Here is a 26164-nt window from a genome sequence, read left to right as displayed (position 1 = left end):
TCTTAAAATCGTTATTTTTCTAGGTATATTTTGCAGGGTAGAAGTACAAGGTGGGCATAGCTGTTCACCACCTTAGAGGAATTGGTATTTCCCTTAAAGCAGATTCACCGTTGTGTTGTACACACAGGTGAAGCCACACAGCGAATGACCAAATAATCCATAAGGCAAACGCACACTAATTGCTGTAAAAGGTCTAGAGTGAGTGATCAGCCTGAGCTGGTTTAGTGACTTGGTTTCCAAAGAGCCATGGCTGGAAGAGAGTGGGCTGGTGGGATGAACCTGAACACGGTTCCTCTGATGCTTCCTGTGGTTGGGAGTTGAGAGCCTGTGTCCTCCAGTTTTTTTGCAGGACATCCTTCACTGTTCAAATGAAGTAAAGGCCACGCAGGGCAATGGCACGTACCTTGTCAATGCTCCTGGCTTGAGAAGCACCTTTTATTGCAACGTTTACTGTTGCTTCAAACCAAAATACTTCACCTGCGTTCTGCTACCTCTTGAAATCCCCAGCTCCCACTGCAAACTGACTTCTGCCGTATATGTTATGTTTCCTTAAGATCTCAACTGTTATTTATAAATGATGAACCTTGATGTTGGTACGCGGTCGGGAAAGCAGCAGGCTTTTTGTTTCTCTCTGGGACATCTTCTATTATGCAGCGTTCTGGGAAGTGTGGCTTAGCTGAAGCAGGAGAGGGGAACGTGCGGGCAGGACTCTTCCTGCGCCCTTTCCTGCTGGGAGCCACGGGGCAGGTGTGTTCACTGGTCAGATTTGTTCCTCCAGAGTTCTGAAAGAACTTCAGGAATAAAAACATCAGGAGGCAAATGCCTTCTGTTTAGGAGTAGGGACAACCACACAGGGTGAGCCACCCTGCTGATTGCCCAAAGAGTAATTCAGGGTCCTTGATGTTTATATGCCTCCCTGTGCTCTGTTTTACCTTCACACATCCTAATCTCTTTGGCTGCGTTCGCCATTAGTCACCATTTCCCCAAACAACACTCCCGTCTTCTTCCAGGCATGAAAAAAACATCTGCTGCTCTTTCTGTGAGCCTGACATCTCTTGAAATACCACTCCCCAGTTCCCCAGGCGGTGTTGGTTAGGGATGTATTTTTGCTCCCTGGCCCTGTACCACAGCAATATCGTGTGCTCCTCTCCTCTCTCCACCCTGAGGCAGATACTCGAGTGTCTGTTGAATGGCAGCGGCAAGATACGGTCGTGTCCCACCACAGAGCACCCAGCTTCTGCTCGTGCTTTCGTCCCACTGATCAGACCTCTGCTGTCGTGCTATCTTTGTAGGTACACGTGTTCAGTGTAGCAATATCCAGCATGATTTAGCATCTTTCCTCCAGATAATTCCAATTTCACGTCACATGCTTAGCTGCAGCTGTCATTTTACCTTTTCAAGTGTGCTGCTGCCGTGGCTGTTAGACGTTCGGCCTCTCGGAGAGGGGTGGGGGGTTGCAGTTCTTCCCCTCTGAGACGGTTCCTGGCGGACACTAACATGAACTGTTGTGGCACTGCAGGTCGGAGTTTGGCCCCTGTGTTTATTCCTGTGGGGATGCCTCTGGCTAGTCATAGAGACTGACAGCATCCTCCTTAAAGCCAAGTATTGATCGTTTCAGCAGAAGAAACAAAGTGGTTAGATAAAAGCAATTCAAAACCAGTTTGTGCAAATGTTTCTCTGACCCCATAACCCTGTATCATAATTAAAGCAGATCAAGATGTTTTGGTATCAGAAGCACAGTCGTGGGCCCAGCCTTTCTTTTCTGGCCTTCCTGTTCTCCCAGATATGCCCCTACAGAGTTAACTGAGTATTTTTCTACAGTAAGTATTCCCACAACAAGGCCAAAATATGGTTTTCATCAATCATTTTGTAGCTGCTTCAAACCTGTCACGGCAGTGTATATGCTTACAGCAGCTCAGGGAAAAAAAAATGCAGACAAGCCGCAAATAAAAGGAAGAATTTGAATAGAAGACCTGAATTTTCTGTTGCCAGGAATGGTCAGATGATCTTTCTTTGTGCCTTGTACAGTGGCAAGTGCACGGTCTCCAGTGAATGAATAAATGCAGATCCATGAAATGAGATTATTACTCCCACGAAGGTATTGAAAAGGAAGGAGAGCACACTGAGCCCCCGACCTGTTCCCTGCTGCACAGACCCGCACATGCCTGTGGAGCACAGCGAACCTGAAGGACGGGTCTCATAAAGAAGAGCCTTATAATTGCAATAGAAGCCCAGAAACAGAAGTGCTGGGATTGCAGGAACGTGTCCGGGCTGAACCTGGTCATTTCACAGGCCGGATGCATTGGAGAGAACTCCGCTGGGTAACACAGAAGTGTGGGTGGCCTTCTCCACCCTGCCTCCAGCCCTAACCGCGCTGTAATATAGCTGCTTTTGCAGTGTAATTGCTTTCTCTGCAGGGCTTCTTCCTATGGAGTCTGCTTGTGTGGATTTAAATTGTTTGCGGGTTCTAACTAGACCCAAGTTGGTCTGCCTCGCCTCTTTTCTGCGCTAGGCAGCTCACGTGGCAGTTCTATCTAAGAGACTCTAATGATGTCTAGATAGCATCACTCCCTGGCCTCTGCGCCTGTGTTTGATTTGAGGAGAGAGGCTGGATCAGATAAGTTCAGAACATCAATAAATACGTGTATTTTGTTTGGTGACACTTGTTCAATTTGAATCTTTTTCCCAGGAAGCAGCTTGTGTTGTGTCATTTTTTTCAGCGTGCTGTGTAAATGCTCTGCATCTGCAACTGTCGAGGATGGTGCCATCCCATAGCAATGCCATCTGCTCGTTCACAAAGTGCTTTTTGCGTAGATAAAAAATGTGAGGTGTTACTCATAATTAGGCAAATCACACGCTGTGATCTGTGATTGATTTGATTTCTGTTGCTGGCTACCTTGCATATGTCTGTGTGTCCATAAGTATTGTCTACATATCAGCATATGGATGGAGATGAATCAGAGACATGAATTCTTTTTCCCAATCCAGACAGATGGAAATGTTTTCCCTTCTTCTTATTAGCAGCAGCTGAATTTCAGTAACACCAGGGGCCTCTGCTAGGATCTTGCCTGTGTTTCATGCTGTACATGCATACGTAAGTTGGCACGGCCGTTTATAATCTAATACAAGTAGTAAGCGATCCATGACATGCCACAAAGGAAAGCTATAATTTCAAAGCAATGTTCAGAGATAGCCATGTTATTAGCCTTCTTGGAGAAAAATATCTGGATATATAACTTGGCATTATGCAGTGAGGCAACAGAACGCCTAAAAGGTGCTGTGAGCATTGCAGGGCCCGCGTCTCTGCTGAATCAGACTTTTGGAACTTATTACCGTGCCTTTCTTAGCATTAACTGTATGTACTCTTGAAAGTGTATTCACCTCACTAACTGACTGAGATCCTAATTGTTTCTGGTCGTGCTACAGTCTAAGTAACGCTGATAGTAAGAGAAAGTAACTCAGAAATTACTAGTTCCGTATAATTTTAATAATGTCTTCAAATGCCTTTTATTGATGGTGAGGTATGATTTACCAGCAGTTTTAAAAGATGTTTAAGGCAGGCAGTAGGCATACCAGAAAGGCCATAAAAATGAAAACACATGAACAGAGGTCTACACACTTGTCTGGAGTAAAAGTTATGAGCAGTGGAGTAGCTATATAGTTGGATGATTTAGAACATTTTAAACCTCAGCAGAGCTCTCTTCTTTTCTCTCCCTCTCTCCTATAGTTATGTGCCTATCTACAGTGTGTTCACTTCAGCAGGAGATCTGTCATCACTGGAGTCTGACCATAACTAGGATAGCCCGAGCCAGAAAATAGGCTGTAACTCGTCACAAATCCATAGGCCCGCCGCTGTAACACCTCCTATAGACAAGGATCAGATTGGTGCGAGCTGCCACTGAGCAGCAACTGCGGTTTGGTATTTTGCAGAAGAATTCAAATAAAGTGAAATGGTTAGTGAGTACTTGGTTGATTTTTACTGGAAGTGGTGATCAATGTGCTGAGAGCCCAGGACCGCTGTTCTCATGTTTAAGAGCGTTACGTTTTCTCAAGTCCTGCTTAGTTTGTGTGGGGGAGAGCCATTCCCCCGTGATACAAAGTTAATCATCAGTGCAGGTTTGATCGACTCTAGTGTAACACCTTTGGGTGAACTGAGGGCAGTGAAGTGCTTGAAGCATTTTCAGAATTATTTGGTCATTGTACAAGTTGTGCTCTTCTCTTCATTTCGGCGGTTGTCAGAGGGTGTCTTGCCAGAGGACTGCTGGTACTGAGCACGCTTAATGCATTGGATTTTTTTCTGAAGCCAGGAATGCTCAGTTCAGTCTTTCCAATACAGAGAGTTTTGTGAATGTGCAGAAGCCTTCAGGTGTTACAAATTCAGATTTCCCAGCCCCATGGATACTGAATAGAACTCCAACATGCACAGTTACGTTTTATTTTATGTGTATGTCTATCGGTTTCATCATGTCATCTGTGGTTTTCCTCATGTTGTAAGTCAATGAAGTAAAAAAGAAAAAAGAATAGCCAAGAAGTCGAGGCAGATGTAAAGTCTTGGAGATTTTTTCAGTGTTGTTTTTAATGTCAGCAGACATGGTGTAATTTAATTTTCAGAAAAATCTCAGCTGCAAAGCAGCTGATTAGGCATCTTGAAGAAGCAGCTACTCTCTTGAAGCATTGTGTTCATGAGATTACTAGAGGTATTCTTCTAAAGAGAGAAACCCCCAGATTGCCAGAAATAAATCACTTTGAAGGATACAAGCCCCCTTGGGTAGCCATCCAGAAGCAGAACCCAGTTATTTAGATCTCACATCACAGACCTGCCCTCTTTGCACTGTAAAAAGAAGCATCAGAGATGTAATTGCTTTAATGCAGCAGTGGAAAATTCATCTTTTCTTTCTATTGTTTTTAAAATGAACTTCAAGAAATTTTGTAGAAGGGGGGTGGGGGTGGTATTGGACATAAAACTCCAGCACGTGCGCTGTCTGTGCCATTGAAATATGTCCCGTTGGGTGGCACCACAGCGTTTCCTGAGCTTCATGGTACTGTAAAGCATATCATTCTGCAAAGGTGGTTGTACCTTGTTTGCATGAAAGAAGGAACTTGATTTTTTTTTTGTTTTAAGCGTTCCAATATTTAATAAAATTTCAGAAGTTGAAACATGGCACATTAAGTCAACTCATGATAGTACATTTATGTCTTTGATTGCCAGTGGCAGGTCAGGGCTGTATCAACTCCATTCTTGATCCAGGTTACATGACCTAGGTGCAGTTATACATGTGAAAAGAGTTTGTTTCGTGAAAGAAGAGAATGCAGACTACATTTTGTTATGTCTCACTGGACCTGTTGCCTCCTTCCTAAAAGCAATCATCTTTAGACACAAATATAGCACATACTGGGCATTTTGTAGCATTTGTTTTAATCCGTCTGTTACCAATTCCATTCAGTTTGCTTTCATTCTGCTATGAGGAGCTTACACTGTCGCATCAGAAGTTTTACTAAAAAAAGGGATTTCATTACATGAACATTATATTCAACTGTTTGAAGGACAAAATCAAGATCAAAAGAGACTCAGTGATTAAACAACAGAAAGTATGCTCAAATCGTATTAAGGGATGTTTTCGATCTAGCGCCTAGGGATTTAGCAACCTGACTTAAACTTTTGTGCCAGAAGGCTTCTGGGCAAAATCCTGTTCATACTGTGGGGAGCAAGGTCAGAAACAGGGGTAAGAAGCATTTGGTTTACTTTTGAAATAGGAACTGTAATGGTTGGCTTGCGAGTTTGGCCTGAAGTCTAGATTTTCTGTCAATGTAGATGAAGGCCAGGCTGCTCTTCCAAGTGGAATCTGAGGGATGGGGTTCACTAGATCCTCCCAAGCTTGTCTTCTTCACAGCCAAAGTTAGATGCTGTCCAGTGTTTTGTCTGTTTGCTTTTCAGGACATGCATGATGTCTGCACAGGGTTCTGGTGGGGTTTGCTGTGATTCACGGTGGTGCCAGTTGCTTGATCTCTGCAGCATCTGTTGCCAGTTATGAAGGGCTTTTTTAGCTCAAGTATTTACACCCAACTGTCTGTTTTATGGGAGCAGCTCCGAGCTTTTCTCGCATCAGACACCCCCCAAAGGAGTTTCTGTTCTCAAGGCAGGAGTGGGGAGAGAAATGCACACTCGGGGTCAGGGCTGGGGTTTTTTTTAACTGTGTGCTCACAGCGTATTCTGGAGATTGTTATAGTTTGGAAAGCCTACATTTAGTGTCGTGCGGTGACGATATTGTCGGTGCTTCCCTTTGAAGTATGAGCCAGTCATATGGGACATGCCTGACAGCTGCAAGAATGAGCTGGTGTGTGGTGCTGTGTCCGAGGTGATGGATCTGGGGGGTTTCATTAGTGGTTTACCATTCTTGGTGAAGGACATTTCAGGTGCCCTGAAATTACTACTTTCTGTCTTACTAACGGGCAGTGAATGCTTGCCACTCCAAACAGACAAAACCACGGAACGTTTACCTTGTGCAGCTTGGAGTTGGCCCTACCAAGGGAAAAGGCAGTGTGGGAGAGTATCGTTGCTGTTACTACTCTTATCACATTTAGCTGGTAGCATAGTAAGACCGATTAGACTTCAGGAAAGGAATATATTTGTTCTAACCCACATGAATACTTCCCCTCTGTCAGGAGCTCCTTAGAACGGCACTCAAGGGTGCAGGCAGGTGACCATGCTGCCTGTGGCTGTGGGCCAGGTGAAGGAGAGCTGTTGCCAGTGGTGGACTGGCTGCTTGCTTTGCAGAAAATGAGCTTTTGCCCTCTGACAGTCCAGCTGTGGAAAGAGCAGTGTTTGCTTTCGGTAATGTCAGTGAGAGGTACAGTTGAGCACAAAAATGGTGCTCTGCGTGGCTTCTCCATAGACTGCTCCTTGCCAGCCTGGATTATGGTAGAATATTTTATTTTTTTCCCATTACTTTGTCAAGCCTGCAGGAAATTCACCATTTCCATTATTTCCACAAGCTTCCCTGGTGCTTACTGTGTAACGTCTTGGAATCCACAAGATCAAATCAAAGCTACTCCTTCTGACCATCTAAATTACAAACACACTGACTGTGATGCGATGCTTCATTTTAAAATTGCCTGTTAAAATCCAGAAGGACTGCTGAACATTTTTAATAATTCCCTAAAACAGTCTAAGAACATCTGTTAAAGTATTGTATTTCCTTAAAGACAGCAGTGGTTGAGATTGCTTCAGCTGGAGAATAAGGTTGTCAGTCAAAGTGGGTTTTTGTGGTTTAGTCTCTGATCTAGGAGTTTTTAGCATCTTTTCCCAAGTGGGTCGAAGACAGACAGCTAGTGAGCTGTTAGGGCTTGCCTTGCCATGTGTTTAACCTTGCAAACAATCAGTCAATACCTTTTGCAAAGTCTTCCATGTTTTACTGGATACCTGGTGCTTTGTGAGGAAACAAGATATAGTGGTTTGACGTATTGCACTTCTCACATTATTCCTTCCACAGCCTGTGTCCAACGTTTTAATATGTTGAGTAGCTGTGGCAAATTCTTCTGTGTGTCTACAAACGTTTGCATTGTTAAGCCGTTGGGTCTGCTAATGAGGGGATGAAGGAAGAGGCAGGGTGTTGTATTTACTGTGTAGGATTTCCTGCAGAGATGAATAGTAGATCCATGGTGGGCTGGAAGCCCAAAGAGTCCTTAAAAGATCTCAGCCTCACACGCCCACAGACATGGAGCTGCAGCCCGGAGCAGGGTGGGATCCTCCACCGTTGTCCTGCAAGGAAATGCTTGAAATAAATCAGAAGCAAACAGGAAAACAAGCAGAAAGGAAAAAAATAAGGCATCCTACTCCCATCAATGTCTCTACCTCAGTTTCTCCAGCCAAACGATCAAAGGAACCACTGGAAAGAGACAATAATGTAAACCAGCGTCGGAATGGAGGGTAGCAAGTTAAATCAAAGGCTGTAGTTCAGTGCAGTGCGATGGCGTGGCTAAGGATGGACGTGAACTGGGACCCTGCTAACACAACCCACTTTAAAAGAGGGTTATTGGAGAGAGAGTGAAGTCATAACAGCCGAGTCTGGATGTAAAGAGCAAGTCATTGGCAGCGCATGGGCTGGGAGCAGCATCTGCTCTTGCAAAAAGAGGTGCGGGGAAACCTTGTTGTCGTGTCTGTGATGAAAGGAAGAAGAAAAACTGTCAGAGAGAGAGATTTCTCAGTATATCAGATAGCATGCAGGCATTGAAATATCTTAGGTTCTTGTGTGATGGGTGATATCAAGTGCACTTTATCTCAAATGGACTTCTCTGAAGAATTGGGTTGAACCTTTTGAAGAGAAACAGGGAAACAAAGAGAAAAAGATTATTTTCCCTACTTTTCTGAACGCAAAATAATACTTAATCCAGTTTTCCATTCACTTCCATTTCCTTTGCATCAATCCCAAGAGTAAAATATATTCATTTCTTTATTATTACCTATATGGAAAGTTTTGGAACTGGATTGTTGCATATTGTACTACAGAAATGTGGTGTATCGCATACTTAACAGTGTTAGAATTAGATGTGCTTATTTATTGCATGTTGATATGCTAACTCTAGATCTATTGAGTGTTATGATACTTTATGAGGATATTACTTCATTACATAATTATTTTTATTGTAGTGATGATGCCATATTGATCTAAATTTCCACTTGCTCACATGCTTAATTTTGTGTCATGATAACGTGAAAGTGTAAGTGAAGTGATAGGTTTTATCTTTTCAGTTATAATTCCTAACTGTTTTAAGAATTTTTTTAATGCTTTAATTATTTTTTTTCTGTGTGATTGAAGGAAGCTGGCATCATCACCAAGCTTGCAACAGAGGACACATCTTTTAAATGTTAGTGTGTAAAAGATGTCTGTGTCGTTACCTTTTTAAACAGAAGATGATGGACAGGAAATCTGCAGAATTTTCAGCAAAGGGGAGTAATTTTTTCAGCTCTTTTTCATTTCTTAATGGAAGAAGAATTATGGAAATGAGAGTGGGCATTGCATTAAGTGCTTGAAATGTTCCTTCCCTGCAGACCAATAAAAACATAACTCTTCCATTAGGGAAATTTAGTTTTTTGAAGGCTGCATGAATCTGAGCTCTGAATCAGTGAATGAGATGACGATGCTGGGGTAAGCGTGGCAAAGTCTGATGATGTGTTTTAAGTGTTTCGCAGGTGGATACTAGATCTTAGCTTGTCTTGTAAGACTCCGGAGCAACTTTTTCTGTGACTTCTTACATTAACCACTTGGCTTACCTTGTAGTACTTGTACAGTGCTGTCTCCTGTTACACAGATCAGTGACAGAGTTTCAAAGCCACGGGAACTGAATGATTTTTCCTACCTGAATTTGGACCAGAAGGTTTCCTGGCCTTCTCAAAGCACTCTAGCTACTTGCATAAGGCCATAAACAGAAGTCAAATAGCACAAATCAAAACTGTGACTTTCCTGTGCTTCATATGGCATGTTTACAGCAATTATAATCTCACCGATGACTATAGATTATACAGATTGTAGCTCTCTGCTTTTCAAAATATCCTCCATCTGTGAGCGTGTGATGAAAATGCAGTAGTAAACTGCTCTCGCTGGGGGTGTTCACATTAGGTCCCTGATCAAGGCTGTGGAGAATTGATACTAGAGCAAGTGGGTTTTCAAGTGAAGCCATCTTTTTTTCTGTGCTGTTGACCATAGAATAGTAATCAACGTCAATTTCTAGGTTCTAGAAAACCACAAATAAAAAATAACAAAAAGAGCAAAATCGTTAGCAGTCATTACCACTGTTCCTTACTTCTAATTTATTAATAGTATGTCAGTTTCATATACTATATTACTTAAGATGTCAAACATATCACAGAGGTATAGAAGGATGATTTATTCTCATTTACTCTGTGAGGAGAATGAGACACCAAGAGCTTCTGAAACTTGTCCAAGGTCTGGAAATGATTAAGTGGAATTCTTTCTCTTTATTATTTTTATTTAGTCACAAATAGTCCAAATATAGCTTTAATGCTCTAGTTATAATTGATGGAATAAATCCCATTCCCCCCTTTTTTGCTGGAGGGCTGATCCTGTGGGTGCATGCAGCACAGATAGTTAAGGCCACAAATGCAGTTGTTGTGAATATTTGGTCATACGTGGGGCTGGTTTTGTTTTAGCTTTCTGAGATGTTTTTTCTGCAGATACTGCTGGGAATCATTTTCCCATCACTAGAAGTGTTCCTTGAAGCTCCAGTCCCTCGCAGGGCTCCATGAGTGCATCCCTGTGCTCCTGTTATGTTTTGTATGCAGACAACTTACTCCTCCTGCCTTACTCCTATCCAGAAAAATAGCATCTCTGCAAATAGTAGTTACATTCCTTACAAATTCAGGAGGCAAGGAGAACACGTCTGACCTACAAGATCCTCTATGCTCAGCCTGAGTTTTCATTCCCAATGGAAAGATTTTGAAGCACCGGAGAAAGACTCTGGTTGAGGAAGCACATGGGAATAAAATTTTCAACTCCTTGTTGATTCTCTTGCTATTCCATTCCCTCTACTGGTCCTGTGGCTTAGTCAGTTGATTAATTTAATCAGCTGCCGGCTTTAGACATTATGAAGAGATTCTGGCAGGGAATTTCCACCTCGCACATTAGATTTTTGGCTGATTTAAGTTGGGGTCACCCTGTGCTAGTGCCGTAGGTGGCTAATAGCCCCCGAGAAACCAACTGTGTAGACTGGAACTGCCTGTAGAAAACACGAGTTCCCAGGTGCCTTGGATGCGTTTGCACACAGAAGGAGCCAGATGGTTTTCTCAGTGGGTTTTCTTTGGCTTTGCTCTGCGGGAGAAATACCTGAGATGGATGCTGCCAGGTAGCTGTGTGGCTACTCTGTGTTAACATCTGCTCTAGCTCTTCTCTCAGAGGTATATTTAAAGCATAAAAATGAAAAATGGGCAGAAAACCACGTGGTCAAGTGGGGAATGGGGAAGACTTCGTGTCTTGTGTACCTCCAGACCCAATGGGATGGGTCTGGTCCCAAGCTGACAACCCGGTCTGGAATGTGATGGTGGTACGTGCCAGATGGCTCATAAGTGCTTTGAGAACTAAGGCACTTTCTACATGTCAGTAAGTTTTTCTCGTTCACAGCCCCTGGGCATGGCTGACTCGCGGCTGTGTGGCAGGCAGACACGGTCACCCCGGGGAGCCATCTGAAGCTGTGTGCCGTATTGCAGATTTGACTCTGAAACGCACTGCTGCAGCCAGCCGCCCTCCCAAAGCACCGTGACCTTCGGAAAGCTTAGGTCAGGTCCCCTGTCACCTGCACATTTTAAAATAACAGGTTGCTTGGCTTAAACTGCCAATAAAGCTAATTATCCCTAAAACAGGGCCAGGCTCTGGGACATTAACTGGGCCAAACAGGGGTGTGGACTCTGGTTTTATCCTGGACAATAAAAACAGTGCAAGGCAGCCTGCACCTCGGCCAGGTGCCCAGCGTTGGGCCATTGACGGCAGCCCAGCAGCGTTGGGCAGAGCTCCAGGTGTCTCAGGCAGGCTGGTCTGGGGCAGCCATCCCCACCTCACGTGCTTGCTCTCGTGGTCTTGTTCCAGGGCAACCCACTGTACTTCCAGTCTGCCAGGAACGTGACGGTGAACATCCTCAATGAGAAGACTAAAGTCCTCACTCGCCTTGTAACAGGTAAGGAGGGGGGAAAGCTATGTGGAAGAATTAAGGAGGGATGAAAGTGTGTGTGTGTGTGTGTGTGTGTGTTGTGAGATGCTGTGCTGCCTTTAGACAGCACGCGGGAGGGGAGCCCAGGTGTCTTGTGAAGTACAAATGGAAACTTCGCTCCACTTTGTAGAAACAAAGCTGGAGACATGAAAGCCGTGCTGGAGAGGCAGCTGGCTGGTGTTTTCTGATAACGAAGCAGACCATCGTTTTCATTTGAAAGCCAAGCCAGAGACAGAAAGGTTAGTTGAACCATGTCAGGGTCAAGAACAACATATGCAGGCTGACATTTCCATTGTAACAGGCACAGGCTTTTCCTGAGCCACTTTTGATTTGCCTGAGATCTTGGGAACTCTGCAGATTAACTGCGGCTGGGGTGGGACACCGCAATTTAGAGCTCTCTGTGCCCGTATGCTGATGAAGAACACTCTCGTGCTCCCAAGCCTGAATGTGTTTGATGGGGAATGGGTGTTTCATAAATCCCCAGTGCACAGCAGCATTTGAATGAATGCATGTGTAATTTGGGTTGAAAAGCCTAATGCATTATATATGATAATATAATATATATATATATATATATATGATATAGGATAGACATTCATTTATTGAGATTTATCTAGGGACCGGGAGAAGTATTGCTGTGTGGCAAAGCCAGTAATCCATAAACATGTTGTTTCTATATGAGGCTGGGTTGTTTGGTTTGCTTATATAACATCTTGGCCTCTAGTCACAGTATTAAATAATTAAATATGCAGCTTCAGTAAGCAATGATTTAAGCAGCGTGTGTGAAAACCGACTGGAGGGAAGAAATAAATTCAACCCCAAGCTCCCTGATTCTCACGTTCAGAATCAACATGTTGAGATTGTTGGCTCTCCATATATTTTTCAAGAGGGTATTTGGTTCACGCAAGCACCTCCCTGTCGGGAGAGCTTGGGAGGATGCAGTCAGTGATGTCTCCCAGTGTGATGTTCTGGTTATTGAGCTCATTTCTGCATTCAGCAGCAGCTTTGGTTTCAGAGCAGAGCAGCAATGTGGTCCCATGTAGTCTGTGCTACAGTGATGAGTAGGGAGGCAGTTAATTAGCAAGATACAAATCAAACTTAAATTACTGGATTCTCTCAGAATGCCTGCAAGAGTTTTTTAAGTGTTTCCAGGCATCTCAGCATAGCTTCGCTTTTTTGTAGTGCAAACCATGCCAATGATTCTGTGCGCGCTGACGCCAATACAGATGACTTGTGCAGGGAAACGGGTATAGATGGAGTGTGGAACTGCCTGCAAGAAAGTACTGGCTTTCAGGTCTTCCTTCCCTTGTCTTTGGAGAAATGAGGCTAGTCATGAAGATGGCCAGAATCCATGCAAAGTCCCATCACCTGCCCTGTGTAGCAGCATATTCCTGGGAGGCTGTGGCTTGGCCTGAGTTGTACAGGGCTGTTAGATCATGATTTGTCCAAAGTTTAGCTTAGGTTGGTAACCGAGAGGTCTGCGCTATGCAGCCTTTGAGCCAGAGACCTGCACAGAATTGCTATTCAGACAGCTGATGTTTATCAGGCTCCACAACAAAACACATTGCCAGAGGCTTTCCAGGGCTGCCATGCACAGCAGCCTGCGGGAGAAGCAGCAGAACTGAAATAAGAGCTATGAAAGAAAGTCTGACTCGTCTAAAAACTTTCTGAGACGTGGAAGACTGTCATTTGTCTTGGCCTACACATGCTTGAAATGGTATGACGGAAGATGTTTGCTCCTGTGGTGATGTCTTCTTTTGGGGTTGTTTATTGGTTTTTTTTTAATTGGACTGTGCATGACACCGTTATCATTTTAATCCGGGTATATTTAACAGGGAGAAACCCAGGAATATTTTACATGGCAGCATCAGTCCAAGCAAAATGGACTCAGGAACTCTTGATGCCTCTTACAGCTGCACCAATTCTCTGAAAGCATGGCTGGGCATGTTCATTGCTATTCGCATGTGGGTCCATCTCTTTGTAAAAATTTCCTGGCTATTCAAAGTGTAACGGTGATTTTATAACACACATAAGCATTAACAAAATTGTAAGTAGAAATAGTTGAGGTGGTTATTTGGGTAGAAAACAGTGGCCTTTTCTAATGAGAGGTCGCACTCTGAAAAGCACAGACCTCCCTTTTTGATGTGTGGGATGCTGATTGTATCTGCAGAGCTGTTAGGACAATCTCAGCAGATGGGTTTATTAAACATATGAAGCTACTGTGTGATTTTCTTATACTTTTCACTTAAACATTGTGCTTCTTCCCTCTAGGTCCCCAAGCAGTGGAAGCACACAGCCAAAAATTTGAGGTGAAAACCCTCTCTGGAAAATTGCTGTTTTCTGCAGATGACAACGAAGTGGTGGTTGGAGCAGAGAGACTGAGAGTTTTAGGTAAAAGATTATGCACTAAATCACTGTTTTAATATGCGCCTCTTCAAATTTTAGTATAGTTTTGCCTGACTTTCCTTGATGCTTGCAGAAAGCTTCTTTTGGAGATAAAGCCTTGCACTCTCTTTACTGCTTTGAATCTTCCCCAAGCAGGTAACGGCCAGGAGTTTCTATCTGAGGGGTTTCTTAGCTTGCACAATGTGTTATTTCCCTCCAGAAGGAACTCCCCTGGAAGGGGTTTGTCTGGCTCAATGAAGTAGCTTTAGGAAGAACAACTTTATCTCTTGGGTCTGGGATGAAGGACAGTGAGGGATTGCTCTAAGGATGCTTCCATGTCTGCAGTCACTGTATGTAGGGAAACCTCTAGGCTTCATGCTTTTGATCGCACCACTTTCACCAGCTTCTCCTTCATTCTAAAGCAAATGCCAAGGAGGAGACATGCAGCGAGAAAGTCAGCAGGGATGAGGAGACATGCAGCGAGAAAGTCAGCAGGGATTAGGACCCCACATTAATTCTCTGAAGAGTTTGGTGGTCTTTAAATTGGCTATCTTTCGTTAGCCGCGTGCAGGAGTACAGTGTGTATCTCTGAGCCGTCTTCAGCTATGTGGTGGGTAGGGTTCAGTGTCCCGTGCACGGGAGGTCGACATCACCGATGCCACCACTCCCTCGTCTGCCCCTTGAGACAGACAGGGCACCCTGAGCTCTCCTTTGCCTGTGCAGGATCTGCCTCCCCAGCTGTCCTGCCTGCTAGGCTTGGCATTGGTACTTCCTAACAAAAATTGGGGAGATACACTTTGGGTTTGGGCATGGGGGTTGCTTGTTGTTTCTTTGGATTTTTTTTTTTTTCAATTAGAAAAAAAGGAAACAGTTATAGTAATTCTGAAATTTAAAAATATATTTGATAAATTATATGAAATCACCTCTTAGGAACTTGAATTCTCTTGCTCTCCAGTTCAATCCGTGCTCTTTGGTTAGTCTGAGATTTGCTGGTGAATGTTTTCATGCAGGACCAGGCTGGGTAGCTCAGTATTGCTGGCAGTTAGTCACAGAACGGTGCCACTGGTCTCTGTTTGCTGGCAGTTAGTCACAGAACGGTGCCACTGGTCTCTGTGGATGCACTGACAGTTTTCTAATGGCTTGACATGGATGGATGTTTGCTCCAAATTGCTCCGTACTTCTCTAGTAAGCTCCTAAAAACAAAGAGATCAATGAAGGAGATTAAAATTATATATAGTTGTTGTTGTTGTTATTATCATTATTATTATTTCTATATATTACATAGCATTTTATTAGTATACTATGTATAATCTAAAGGAGCTTAAACGCCTTGAAGTCTAACCATCATGAATGGGACTTTGTATCCAACCCTGAACATTTTAGGTTACCGCGCGTAACGCTACTCTAGAAGATGCCTGTTTGTAGACCAACCAGGTGTAGCTCTGTGCAGGTCGCTGTTGTTACATACTGGACTAGTTCAGTCAGCAGCTATTTTAAAGCTTGGTGAGTTTTGTAGAGTAAGTGTTGCACTTCACAAAACTAACAGTATCTTTTGTAGCTTAAAACCTTGAAAATGACCATTCAAGATTCTTGCAGTGTTACAGAGCTGGGGAACGTTTCTCACAATCGGCATTGTACTGCGAATCTCCCTTTGCACTGCACTCTTCAGACCTAATACAGTCTTTGTGCAGGACAGGTGAAGTCAGGAAGTAACAGTTTTTAATTGTTTTCTTGGAGATCTTAAAATGAGAGAGATTTATGTCACTGGTTCTTAAAAAAAAATACAGAATCTTTTCCTTACAAGTTGCAAGTACTCCTTTTCAGATTATGTACAAAAATGGTGCTTTTTATTTACTTTGTACTCTTCAGAGAAAGCAGGAATTATTTTTGATAGTTATATTGAGTTTCTGCCTCGTTGTAGGCTCCAGAATGAGCAGCATAAAAAATACCGCTAACCACTGTAGTGCATTTTCATTTTTACCTGCATCTGTGTCTCGGGGTTTATTTGGTTTATGCAGATCTATCAGCAAAGAAGAGGTAGAATGATACCACTGGTGATGTTAAATCGCAAATATTCCTATGACCTTGAGCTGAAATGCTTTCAGAGTTCATGCTTGGCTTTATTTTTCTCCAGCTTTGCTTCCCCAATCTAATTTTATCTCCAAAAGTGTTTGCCATGGCTGTTTGCCATGCTGGGAAGTGCTATACCGTATGTTCGTATTTCTTCCAGTGTTTTTGTCTGCACTCGAGGCTAGTCCAACTTGTAGTACACAGACAAATTCCTTTGATCATTTTTCTGGTGTTTGGGATCTCAGGTGTTGGTATGTGTCTGCTGACACCTGTCTACGCTATGTAAATAATCTTAACTTGTTCGTGTTATTGCTGAACATGTACTTGTTGTAGAAAGAAGTGTGTGTCTGCAATCTGGCATGAAAGTCGTCTCGCAGAGGTTAGAGCAGCAGTTACTGAGCTTGTGGCTAGCTTTTAATCTTGTTAATGATAATTAGGTTTTTTTTCTTTGTACACTCTTCAAAGCTGATTCTCAAAGTTTGTTCTACAATGCTAAAGCTTTGTCTTGAGAAAAGAGGTGCTTTCCTGTTTTGAAATGGACTCTACTCTGGGTAGCTAAAGGGTTTTTCAGCATTGGTAAGGCATTAAAAAAGGGAAGAATAACAGAATTGTGGATAAAAACAAATACAAGTAGGACATGTGCTGCATTTGATGGTGCTTCAAAAAATTGCACAGCATGGGTAGTGCAGATTACCAAATGAAAGTGCTTTTTATGTTAGTTGTGTTTTGGGGAGTTATTTCTGATTTATAACTGTTAAAGGGCACAGAAAGACAGAGTTGGTCCCCTCTGCTTTTCATGCACAATGTAACTTAGAGGTCTTCGATGGTTTTATTTGATTTAGCAAATCCAGCCAAACCTATCGTCATAGGAGAGATTGGAGGATAATGGGAACTTGTGTTTGAGGACAGGGGCAGCCCTCTGAGCCCTTTGGCCATGGTCAGCTCTGCTGGCAGCCGTGCAGCCTTTCGCAAACACAAGCACAAGCTCCCTCTGCCTTGCTCAGAGCCGGCCGGGAGCTCAGCAGCTGCATCGGTCCGGATGACTCAGAAGGAGCTCGCGTTTGCCTGCAAGAAGTCATGCAGAAACTGAGCCTGATGCCAAATCCATTCTGTCCTTCTCTTTCCAAGCTCCTCTGCAGTGCCTGCGGTTGCCCAGCCATCTCCTCCACCCTTGTGGCGGCACGGGGTGGCAGCACGTTCTCGTGGTTAGCACCCCTTTCTTTTACAGGCTTCGCTTCTGGAGCATTTGAGCAGCTCACGGTCTTTTAAAAGATACTGCAGCAAACTTCGGAGCGGGTCTCATTCCTCAGACCTGCAGCCCTGGTTTTGCAAGGCTTAGGTTTTGAAAGCAAACTCAGCCACTTCTCTGCCCGCCGAAGGGCACCGTGGCGGTGCGGGGGGTGACGTGCACACCCTTCTGCGCTGCCCGTTGCCACGGCCAGCAGTGCACTTTGGCAGACACAACATAGGCACAAGCTAATGCCTGGCTGGATGCCCACCCCACCCCACCCCCCGGGCTCATAAACACGTATGGGCTGCCTTATGGGAGATGAAGGAATGAGTCCTGATTGAATTTGCGTGCGGTGCGTCATGCAGCGGTTCGCCTTCCCCCCTCCTCCCCCCCTCCAGAAACAAAATGCGTTCAGCCCGCCTGAAGAATGGTGCAAAAGAAACTCTTTAGTTAAAAGAGCATTAAAAAATAATTTTGATATATACTCATTACCAATTTCACTTAATAGCATATTGAACGTTAGAGCATTTATAAACAAAAGACAATCATAAAGCATTATTCTGACTGTTAATTAGCTCTATTTATTCTCCAGATTAGTTATTAAATATGCCCTCTAGATGCCACTGGATACTAATTAACAGAGTTACATTATTATCTCTATAGAAAAAGCATTTTTAATTAAATCTAAAGCAATTTAAATTACCATGAGTTTTTACAGAAATTAAACTCTGGTCAGATGCTTAATTTAGCCTTATAAGACAACATCTGATGACATGCCAGTGTCAGTTCTCCCAAGGGCCTTGACATCTTTTTTGGAGATTACTTTCTGAAGTTTGTGTTCAGGGAAACTTGCCAGCGTACTCTGGTGTTTAATATTTATGATGGATTTAACCATTATTTTTTTTTTAAGACTAAATATTGATGGGAATCCACATGCTTTGCAGTGAGCTGAGATAAAAATGCAAAAGACGCGTTCCTGCAGCTTACAAGCTTTTGCAGTCCCTGGGTTTGAGTGGTGGAGGAAGGTTTGCGTGGGAGGTGGGATTGCATGGGCTGGACGCTCTCCCGTTACAAATCAACCAGGTTTTCTTAACTGCTCTTAAGATTACCATTTTGCTTTGCAATAAGGATGGGATTAATCCTAAAACCACAAGGTACCATTTCTGTAATACAAGTATACAGGGAGTACTCCCAGGTTGCTCCCGCTCTGGGTCCCTGGAAAATGTGCCTCTCACTTAGACATTTATACTACCATAGCCTAAGCTTTTCTCCTAATGTAATCTGATGATAAAAATTCAGCTAAAGCTTTTCACTGTGGCAAACCATAACTAAAATAGCTGTATTTAGGGTGGGGTAGGATGCCTTTCATCTGCCCGTATAAAGATGCAGGAGCTTCTCTGCAGAAGATGTGCAGCATCGCAGTCCTCCCCCACAACACAGCTGGCTAACACGCACCTTTGATCTCGCCAGCCCCTTGCATGCCCTCCCTTCAAATGATCAGCTGTATTTCTGCCTTGTAGCTTTTTTTCCACTGTAGCATATTCCCTCTGGGTGACGGACTGCGTGGAGCATGCAAACGCTGACTGCAGGTTAGACTTCCAGGAACGTTCGTTTGGGAGCAGGTTGTGTTCTAGTTTCTCACCAAGTGCCTGGGAATGCACCTGAAAAGAGGAGTCAGCTGTTGAAATGTTATTACAGATTCATTAATAAGTTTGGATTAATTAATTCCAAGGCACGTTTCCAGCATTTTATTTATGAGCTGTATATTAAGGACCTCAGAGGTTTCAGTGGGGGAGTACCAGCGATAAAAGCAACACAGCCCAAGCTTACAGTCCGTGCGGTCTCTGTGTGACTGTCTCATAGAAAGTGCTTTTATACGGGTGGGTTTGGGTTGGGGGTTTCTGTTGTTGGGAACTGGGGGGAATAACCTGCTGTGTATTTGCAGGATACAAGGTGCTGGGTTTCAGTACCCATGGCAGGGTTAAGGATGTTGCAGTGTAGTTGCAATGGCAGGGTTTGCAACGTCCTTCACTTAGACGGGAGGAGAACACAATTTCATCTGAATGTGGTGATCTGTGTGTCTGTGTGAGCTGGCCCAGCTGGCCCTAAAGCTGCACATCTACACGCGTGTTCAGGGAGCCTTGTGTTAGCGTGATCTGGGAGGAACCCTGAGGAACTGTGGCTGCAGTGCCCGCTTGGTTAAAGCACTCTGCTCACCCTTCTCAGTATTAATATTTTAGTAGCTGTGTGGCTTGTCCTTTCTAACTGGTGTTTGCTGCAATATTTGCAGCAGAGGAACTTCAATGAGTGCAAGAATAGTTACATTTCATTAAAATAATCCAGAATGCTATTCAACTGGTTCCAGTCATTTCAGAGGACAGTGTAACTGAGAGATTTAACAACTTTCAGAAATTGTAACCCATTTTTGTTGCGTGCACCGTTCTTCAGAAGCAATTATTTATGGGTCAGGACATGCCTGTTTGACCCTTTAGAGCAGCCATTATGATTTCAAAACGGCATTTTGCTGATTTCTTTGTGGCAGAAGGAACAACTTCTGTGGCCAAGTGTTGAAATCAGGCCTGATCCAGAGAGGAAACGGAGCTTTCTGGCCTCACCATTGAGTCTGCTGCAACTTTACGCCTGAGGATAAATGCCAAGCTTGAATCTTTTTATTGTGGGTTTTATACCTTTCCCTGAAAAACGTGTCCTTACTACAGGTCTGTCAGTAGGTTTTTCAAAGGAGAAATGGTGCTACAAGACTCATTACTTAGCAACTGAAATATTTTCCCACGATGATACTTTTCCTTTGCAAAGACAGCGGAGAGGGAGCTGCCTGTAACTCCGGGATGGCTCGGTGCTGCTGAAGCGTGGCCGTGGTGCCGTGCTGGGGTACCCCGCTGGGCTTCTGGAAAGCACGCTGTACCATCAGCCTGGGGTCAGAGGTCTTTCCCAGTTCATCCCATTGCAAATGAGCTCCTTGCTCAGGCTGCTTCAACGGCACCGAGAGGTAGCAGTTGCTCCAGAGCTCCCTTTTGTGTTCTCGGCAAGAGCAAAGCGTGCCACGACGGCGCTGCTCACGAGGCCGGGACAGGCATTTCACCTTTTGCTGGAGATGTATGAACTTCTTTAGGAAGCAGCTACGAATATTCGCTACGCACTCCCTATAGGTAATTAAGCGGTAACACTAATGCAGTCCTGCAGCAATTGCCAGGCTGTCATGTAGTCATTGGTGCTGCGGTAAAAGGACAGAGCATAAACCAAGGAAAGTAGGGAAACAGGCTGGCAAATGAAGATACCAGGTTTTAGCACTGGCACTAGCAAGACTGGGAACAGCCTCCGCTGTCTGTAGCCTTCAGTCATGGCAGCGGAGTTTCATCACATTTCTTTGCACTCACTGCAGAGCTTTGATGCTGGGGAAAAAAAAATATCTTTAGCAAAATTAAGGGGGAGGAGGGGAGAACATGATTCTTGTCAGTGATTAAAGCCACAAGGAAATTTGCTCTCAGTTAGGGATTGTGTTATTGCTGTTTCAATGTAAAAGTCAGGTGTCAAAAATTATTTAATCTGCAATCAGCAGTGACAAAGAATTTAAAAACTCTATTTAAAAAAAAATATTTGATTAAATTGGATGGGGTTTTTTCCCCCAGAGGTTGGAATGGGATTTTTGGGTGCTTTCTTCCAAATAAAGTTTTTGTCCCATTCTATAAGGGAAGAAATTAAAATGGTCAGATCTTGAACAAACCTACAATTGTTGAGTGAATATTTCTGGCTGCTTTGCTTCCTTGAGGACAATAGATGTGGACACTGTTGTCCATTCCTTTTTAATGGCAAATCCAACTAACATTGCCCTCCTTTTTTGAAATCCGCTTACCCAGATTGTAAACGTCTTTTGTCGGAGAGGACAATGTGTGTCGGGAGGGAGATATACTGAGAAGTTTTCCTTGTGTTTGCTTTTACTTCAGAGTACATTGCAGGCAAAAAGGATCACATTTATGTAAAGTCTATAGGCTTCGAGTCCAGGCTGAAATGTGTGTTCAGATTGCGTTGTCTTAATGCTGTTTAAGGAAAAAGAAGAATCATCCATCATCAGATTAATATTGATTAAATGTCACAAGGATTATGGAAGAAGCATACCGTATACTTACCAAACACTGAAATCAAGTTTAAAAGTGTGGCAGATTTATGTTTTATTTCCTAAGTGTCTTCCCCGGCCTTCACAACCTGATCCGTTTGAAGCTCACATAATATTCTACTTGATGAATTTCCACTGTGTATTCCTGCTTCAGGTGCTTCCCTGAGTTTCTTTGCAACTTTGCACCAGAATGCCAAGAAGAGCTTCAAAGGAATTCAGTGATGACATTGCTATCATTGAGCTGCAGAAAAAGTGTTGAGGGACCCCAAAACTAGTCGAGAAGGAAATATCTAGAGGTCAGCATAAGCTGCAGCAATCTTTCTTTGTATGTCTTTCTCAGTTTGGATGGGAGCCCTTCTGTTCTTTTCTGTTCTTACCTTTCTCAGATATTCAACCACTGAAGCTAGGCTGTTGAAGGTCGATGTGTGTCCACAGACACATCCATCACTAATGACCTACATGCTCATCTTAGAGCTTGTGGTTCATCTTATTGTTTGCAAGTTTTCTACCTTAAAACCAAGCTCCATTTGTGCCTTGGGACAATGAGTCAGATAACTGCTTCTCCTCCAGCCAGCAGAGCTGGCAGTGCTGGAGTCACAAGGAGTTCCCGGCTGGTCTTGCTCAACCACAGCCCAGTGCCGAAGGGCTGACTCACTCCCTGTGTGCGTACAGTGCCAAGACCAACATCGAAAAGCATCTAAACAAATTATATTACATTTTTATTATCATCACCTGCACGTGATTTCATTACATAGATTGCACTTAAAAGAACGACTCCCCAATGCTTTGACAACGAAGGCAAGCAGATAGATAGACCTTTGCAATGAACTATTTTTATGGTATCCTAGAAAGAAACATGAATGAAGCTTTATGGCTTTTGTTCAGTGTGCTGGCTTAACCTAGCCAGGCTGTTATTGTTGGGCCCTGAAATGGAGCCCTTATTGATTTCAGATTTGATGGGATTCAAGGGGAGCAACAGCAATTGCTATGTTCATCCATTTAAAAACATAAATTAAGGATGAATAAGGCTTTTAAAGCTAGGAATTAAAAGAAGCAGGCACAAATCATTTCTACCTGTATTGTATTGGATTTATTTCCTGGACATCTGTTTGCACAGACACCTTTCGGAGCCTGTCACATATTACCCTGATGAGACCTGCAGAGGAGAGAACCTTCTCAGATGGGTGTTTTCATTAACAAATTGCTGAATGTGTCCTGATCAATAACAGTGGGAATAGAGGTAGTTTATGGAGATCACCAGCACGCTGCACATTGCCTCTTGACTTCAGCTAGAAAAAACTCATAGCAAATCCTTCTCCTTCTCCCCTCATTTGCACAGTACTACATTAAGGCAAAGCGCTGAAGAGCAGACACTGTTAAAGCCAGCTTAATCACCAAGTTTGTCACAGGGCTCTCAGACTCCAATTTCATTATAAACCAGTGATACACAACACTAAAGGTGTACTGTGGGTCTGGAATTATTACTGAAAGAAAACAAAGAGTGGGAAAGAAATATGTCGTCTAGGACGAAAAGAAAAAGGAAAGTGGGGAATAACTAACTAGGTGCATCTGCACTTGAGCGGAAACCTGATTTCTCTCTTTCACGTTCTGTTCCCCCCCAAGTGCTGTTCAGCTGATTGCCACCTACCCTTGACAGCAGGAGCATCAATCATTAGTCTAAAAATACCTCTCATTGCATTGCATTTGAGCTCTTCTTCTCTCCCATCCAGCTGATAGCAGTAGAAGCCTCGAGCAAGTTTTGTGCAGAGTGATCAGTACCTTGCCACGGTGGCTGGAGCGCAGTGGGAGCAGGGACGGCCCTTGCCTTTGCACCAAGGAAGGTGCCAGGACAGTTCCATGCAGCTCAGGTGCACGCAGGAAAAGCAAGAAGCAGCAGGGCGTGCTGGGCTGTTGATGTCCACTTTCCTCTGGCTGGCTTTGTCACTGGTTAAGAAGATGCACGTTCCAGCTGCCGTTTCCTCTCTTCTTGGGGCGTTTGTAACTCCTCTCTCCCCTGTGGAGTTGCTGGCATCCAGCCAGCGTTGAGCTCATGCCAGAGCCCTTGCCTTGGTGGGGTGTTAGTAATCTCTTGGTCTTTTCTCACAAAGCTCATGAGATTGATCAATCAGCTCCCCATTTGGAAGAAGAGGGTGAACGCTTCAGAAGGCACTGTTCAACAGGAGACTGGCAGACCGACATGCACACACAGAACATGATGCTTCTGCTTTGTTTCAATGTGAAACCAGGATTTAAAAACGCCTTGTTTTATGCTAAGTCTCGGATTCACGTTGTAGAGCAAGGTGATTGCCAGAAGCCCAGTGCGTTGGCTGGTTTTCTTGCTTTCCACGTTGGAAGCGGTGAGGACAGGTTGCTCTGCAGCGAGGATGGACAGTGCCTTCCTGTGCAGGAGCTGGAGCTGTTCACGAGGTCCAACAGCCCAGTGGCACTGGAGGCTCCCGTGGCAGGTGCAGAATGGGAAGAGGGAGGTGAGAGGAGGTCTAGAAGCTGGGTGTTGCTCCAGCAACTCACTTGCAGTGGTCCAAACGGCAACCAGGCTTGTCTCCTGGATGTGGCAGTAGGCTTCTAAGGAACTACTAGTGCCACAGAAAACGCAAACTCTTACTTGGCAGAGCTGTCCTCATGCAGTCTTTCTTCTGAGTCTTAAAGAAGAAAAAGAAACCAAAAAAAAAAAGAAAAAAAGATCCCCAAACCCCAAAGTTGACCTGTAAATGTTCCCTTGCCATAGGACTCTTGGCTTTTGTTCTTGCATGAAGTGAACACATATTGGGGTCTTTGACATTTGTGCTTCCACACCTTATAAACTGGAAGGGGGTGGGGGGGCACGGAATCCCACTCTGAGTGAATCTTTATGGTGATTCAAAACATTTTAGGTAGATCCTGTCATATGCTTTATAAGTTCCTGACTGATGTGTGGAATTAAGTTATTGGGCAGAGAACCAGCTAATGGAAACACATTGATGAAATCATTTTTGAGGGACATTAAATGGAACTTAAAATAAAGCTGAAATGGCTTTATGGATTTTTCAGTCAAACTGTTTATGAACATTTATCGGTGGTAAATTACACGGTGTCAGAAGAGGGAATCAGTAGGTATGGCTTTTAATAGAAGTCGCTCTGATATAATACTGTGAGAAGGAATAATGTATCGCCTAGGGATGTACAGTATAGTATGTTTAAATACAAATTATATGATTGTTTTCTCCCAACTGTCTTCGGCTGTTTGCAGATAAGTTACCTTTAGCAGCAGCAGAGAGTCTTGTAAGATGGGAAAAAAAATATTTTCAGTACTTTGCAATAAAATAGAAATTTTGTATTAAACCTTTTTTCATGGTAGATAGCAAATGTTTTAATAACAGGTAATTGGGGAAGCAGAAGCTGTGTTGTACAATAATAAATTTAATTTAAGTTTCCTTCATACTCAGTAAAGCGAGAAGGGGGATATAGCAGCTTTGATTGAGAAGGGGGATTGTAACAGCGAATTCTTGAACTCTTAGAGCTGTATATCAATATCATTTGCCAGAACCCATCATTCCTCAGAGGACAGTGAAAATAAGACTAGGGGAGTGCAAGACTAGCAGGCACTTTCTGGTCCTGCAGATCTTGTCTCCTGTTTTTGAAACGCCACATCTTATAGTCATGAATCTGTCAAATCTGTTACATTGTCTGTCCCAAGTAACTGAAAAGCTGCTCCCATTTTTGCTTCTCTTTTGGCTAGAAAACACTTACTTTTCTTCCCAAATATATTTGGGGCCAGTTTATTGCCGCTTGCTGTCATGCCAACATAGGCCTAGAGCCAGTAGTTCTTTTTCCTTCATGTTATTTATCCTCCTAATGTATTTATACACAGCATTTGTATCCTTCCTTAGCCATCATGCTGCTAAGCTAAAAAGCCAAGTCCTTCCAGTATTCTTTTGTAGGATGGACTTTTCCTCTTTGTGCAGTCATGGCAGTGTTTCCTCTCTGTACACTTTCCTCGCTGAGGATGAGCTGGGGGCTACATAATAGTTCAAGGATTCCTTGATGGTTCTTAAAATAATGTGATTTTTTTTTTCCATGTTCCTGTTAGACTTGCCTCTTGCCTTTCAGTTTAACGTCACATTTGCCTTCCTTTTGGCCCTGTCCCACTGCCATGAATCATGAGTGGCACTCAAGCTTTGTCCAGGGGCGTTTCTGTCCTGGAAGCATCCGACACAGAGAAGAAATTTTTACTACTTTTCTAAGCACGTGACCTTGGACTTTATATTTTATAATTTCATCCTCTCTCTCTTCTTCCATTCCCTGAGGTCAAATATTTGTTTCTCCATGACATCCCAGTTCTCCTCTGCAGGGCCAGAATAGCCCAGTTCAGTGTCAACAGCACATTTCCCTCAAACTTCCCTTGTTCTTTTGCCAAACATGGATGCTATCACAGCCTGGCTGGGGACTTCCAGAGTGGCCAAGAGCCAGACCTTGACACAAATGTCCAGTTGCATTTGTCCAAAGCTGTTGTTTCCCTTGGGAGGCACTGCAGGAGCTGCCGCTCCCCCCGGCAGAGACCTACACCCTTCCACGTAGAGGAGAGGACTGGTGGGAGCGGGCACATTCCAAGTCTCTAAAATTTCCAGTAA

At 43.7% G+C, this 26164-nt stretch overlaps 1 protein-coding gene across 2 annotated transcripts in view; it reads left to right on the top strand.

Moving 5' to 3' along the window:
• Nucleotides 1-26164, top strand: part of SGCD (sarcoglycan delta) — a 349434-nt gene that overhangs the window by 278434 nt on the left and 44836 nt on the right. For both annotated transcript variants that reach the window (XM_055812889.1, XM_027778842.2), the window contains 2 exons: nt 11598-11685; nt 13990-14109. In XM_055812889.1, the coding sequence (XP_055668864.1) occupies nt 11598-11685; nt 13990-14109 (208 nt within the window). The remainder of the gene's footprint in view (nt 1-11597; nt 11686-13989; nt 14110-26164) is intronic.

Source organism: Falco peregrinus, chromosome 8, assembly GCF_023634155.1.
Source record: "Falco peregrinus isolate bFalPer1 chromosome 8, bFalPer1.pri, whole genome shotgun sequence".
NCBI lineage: Eukaryota > Metazoa > Chordata > Aves > Falconiformes > Falconidae > Falco > Falco peregrinus.
This window is presented reverse-complemented; position numbering and strand designations above follow the sequence as displayed.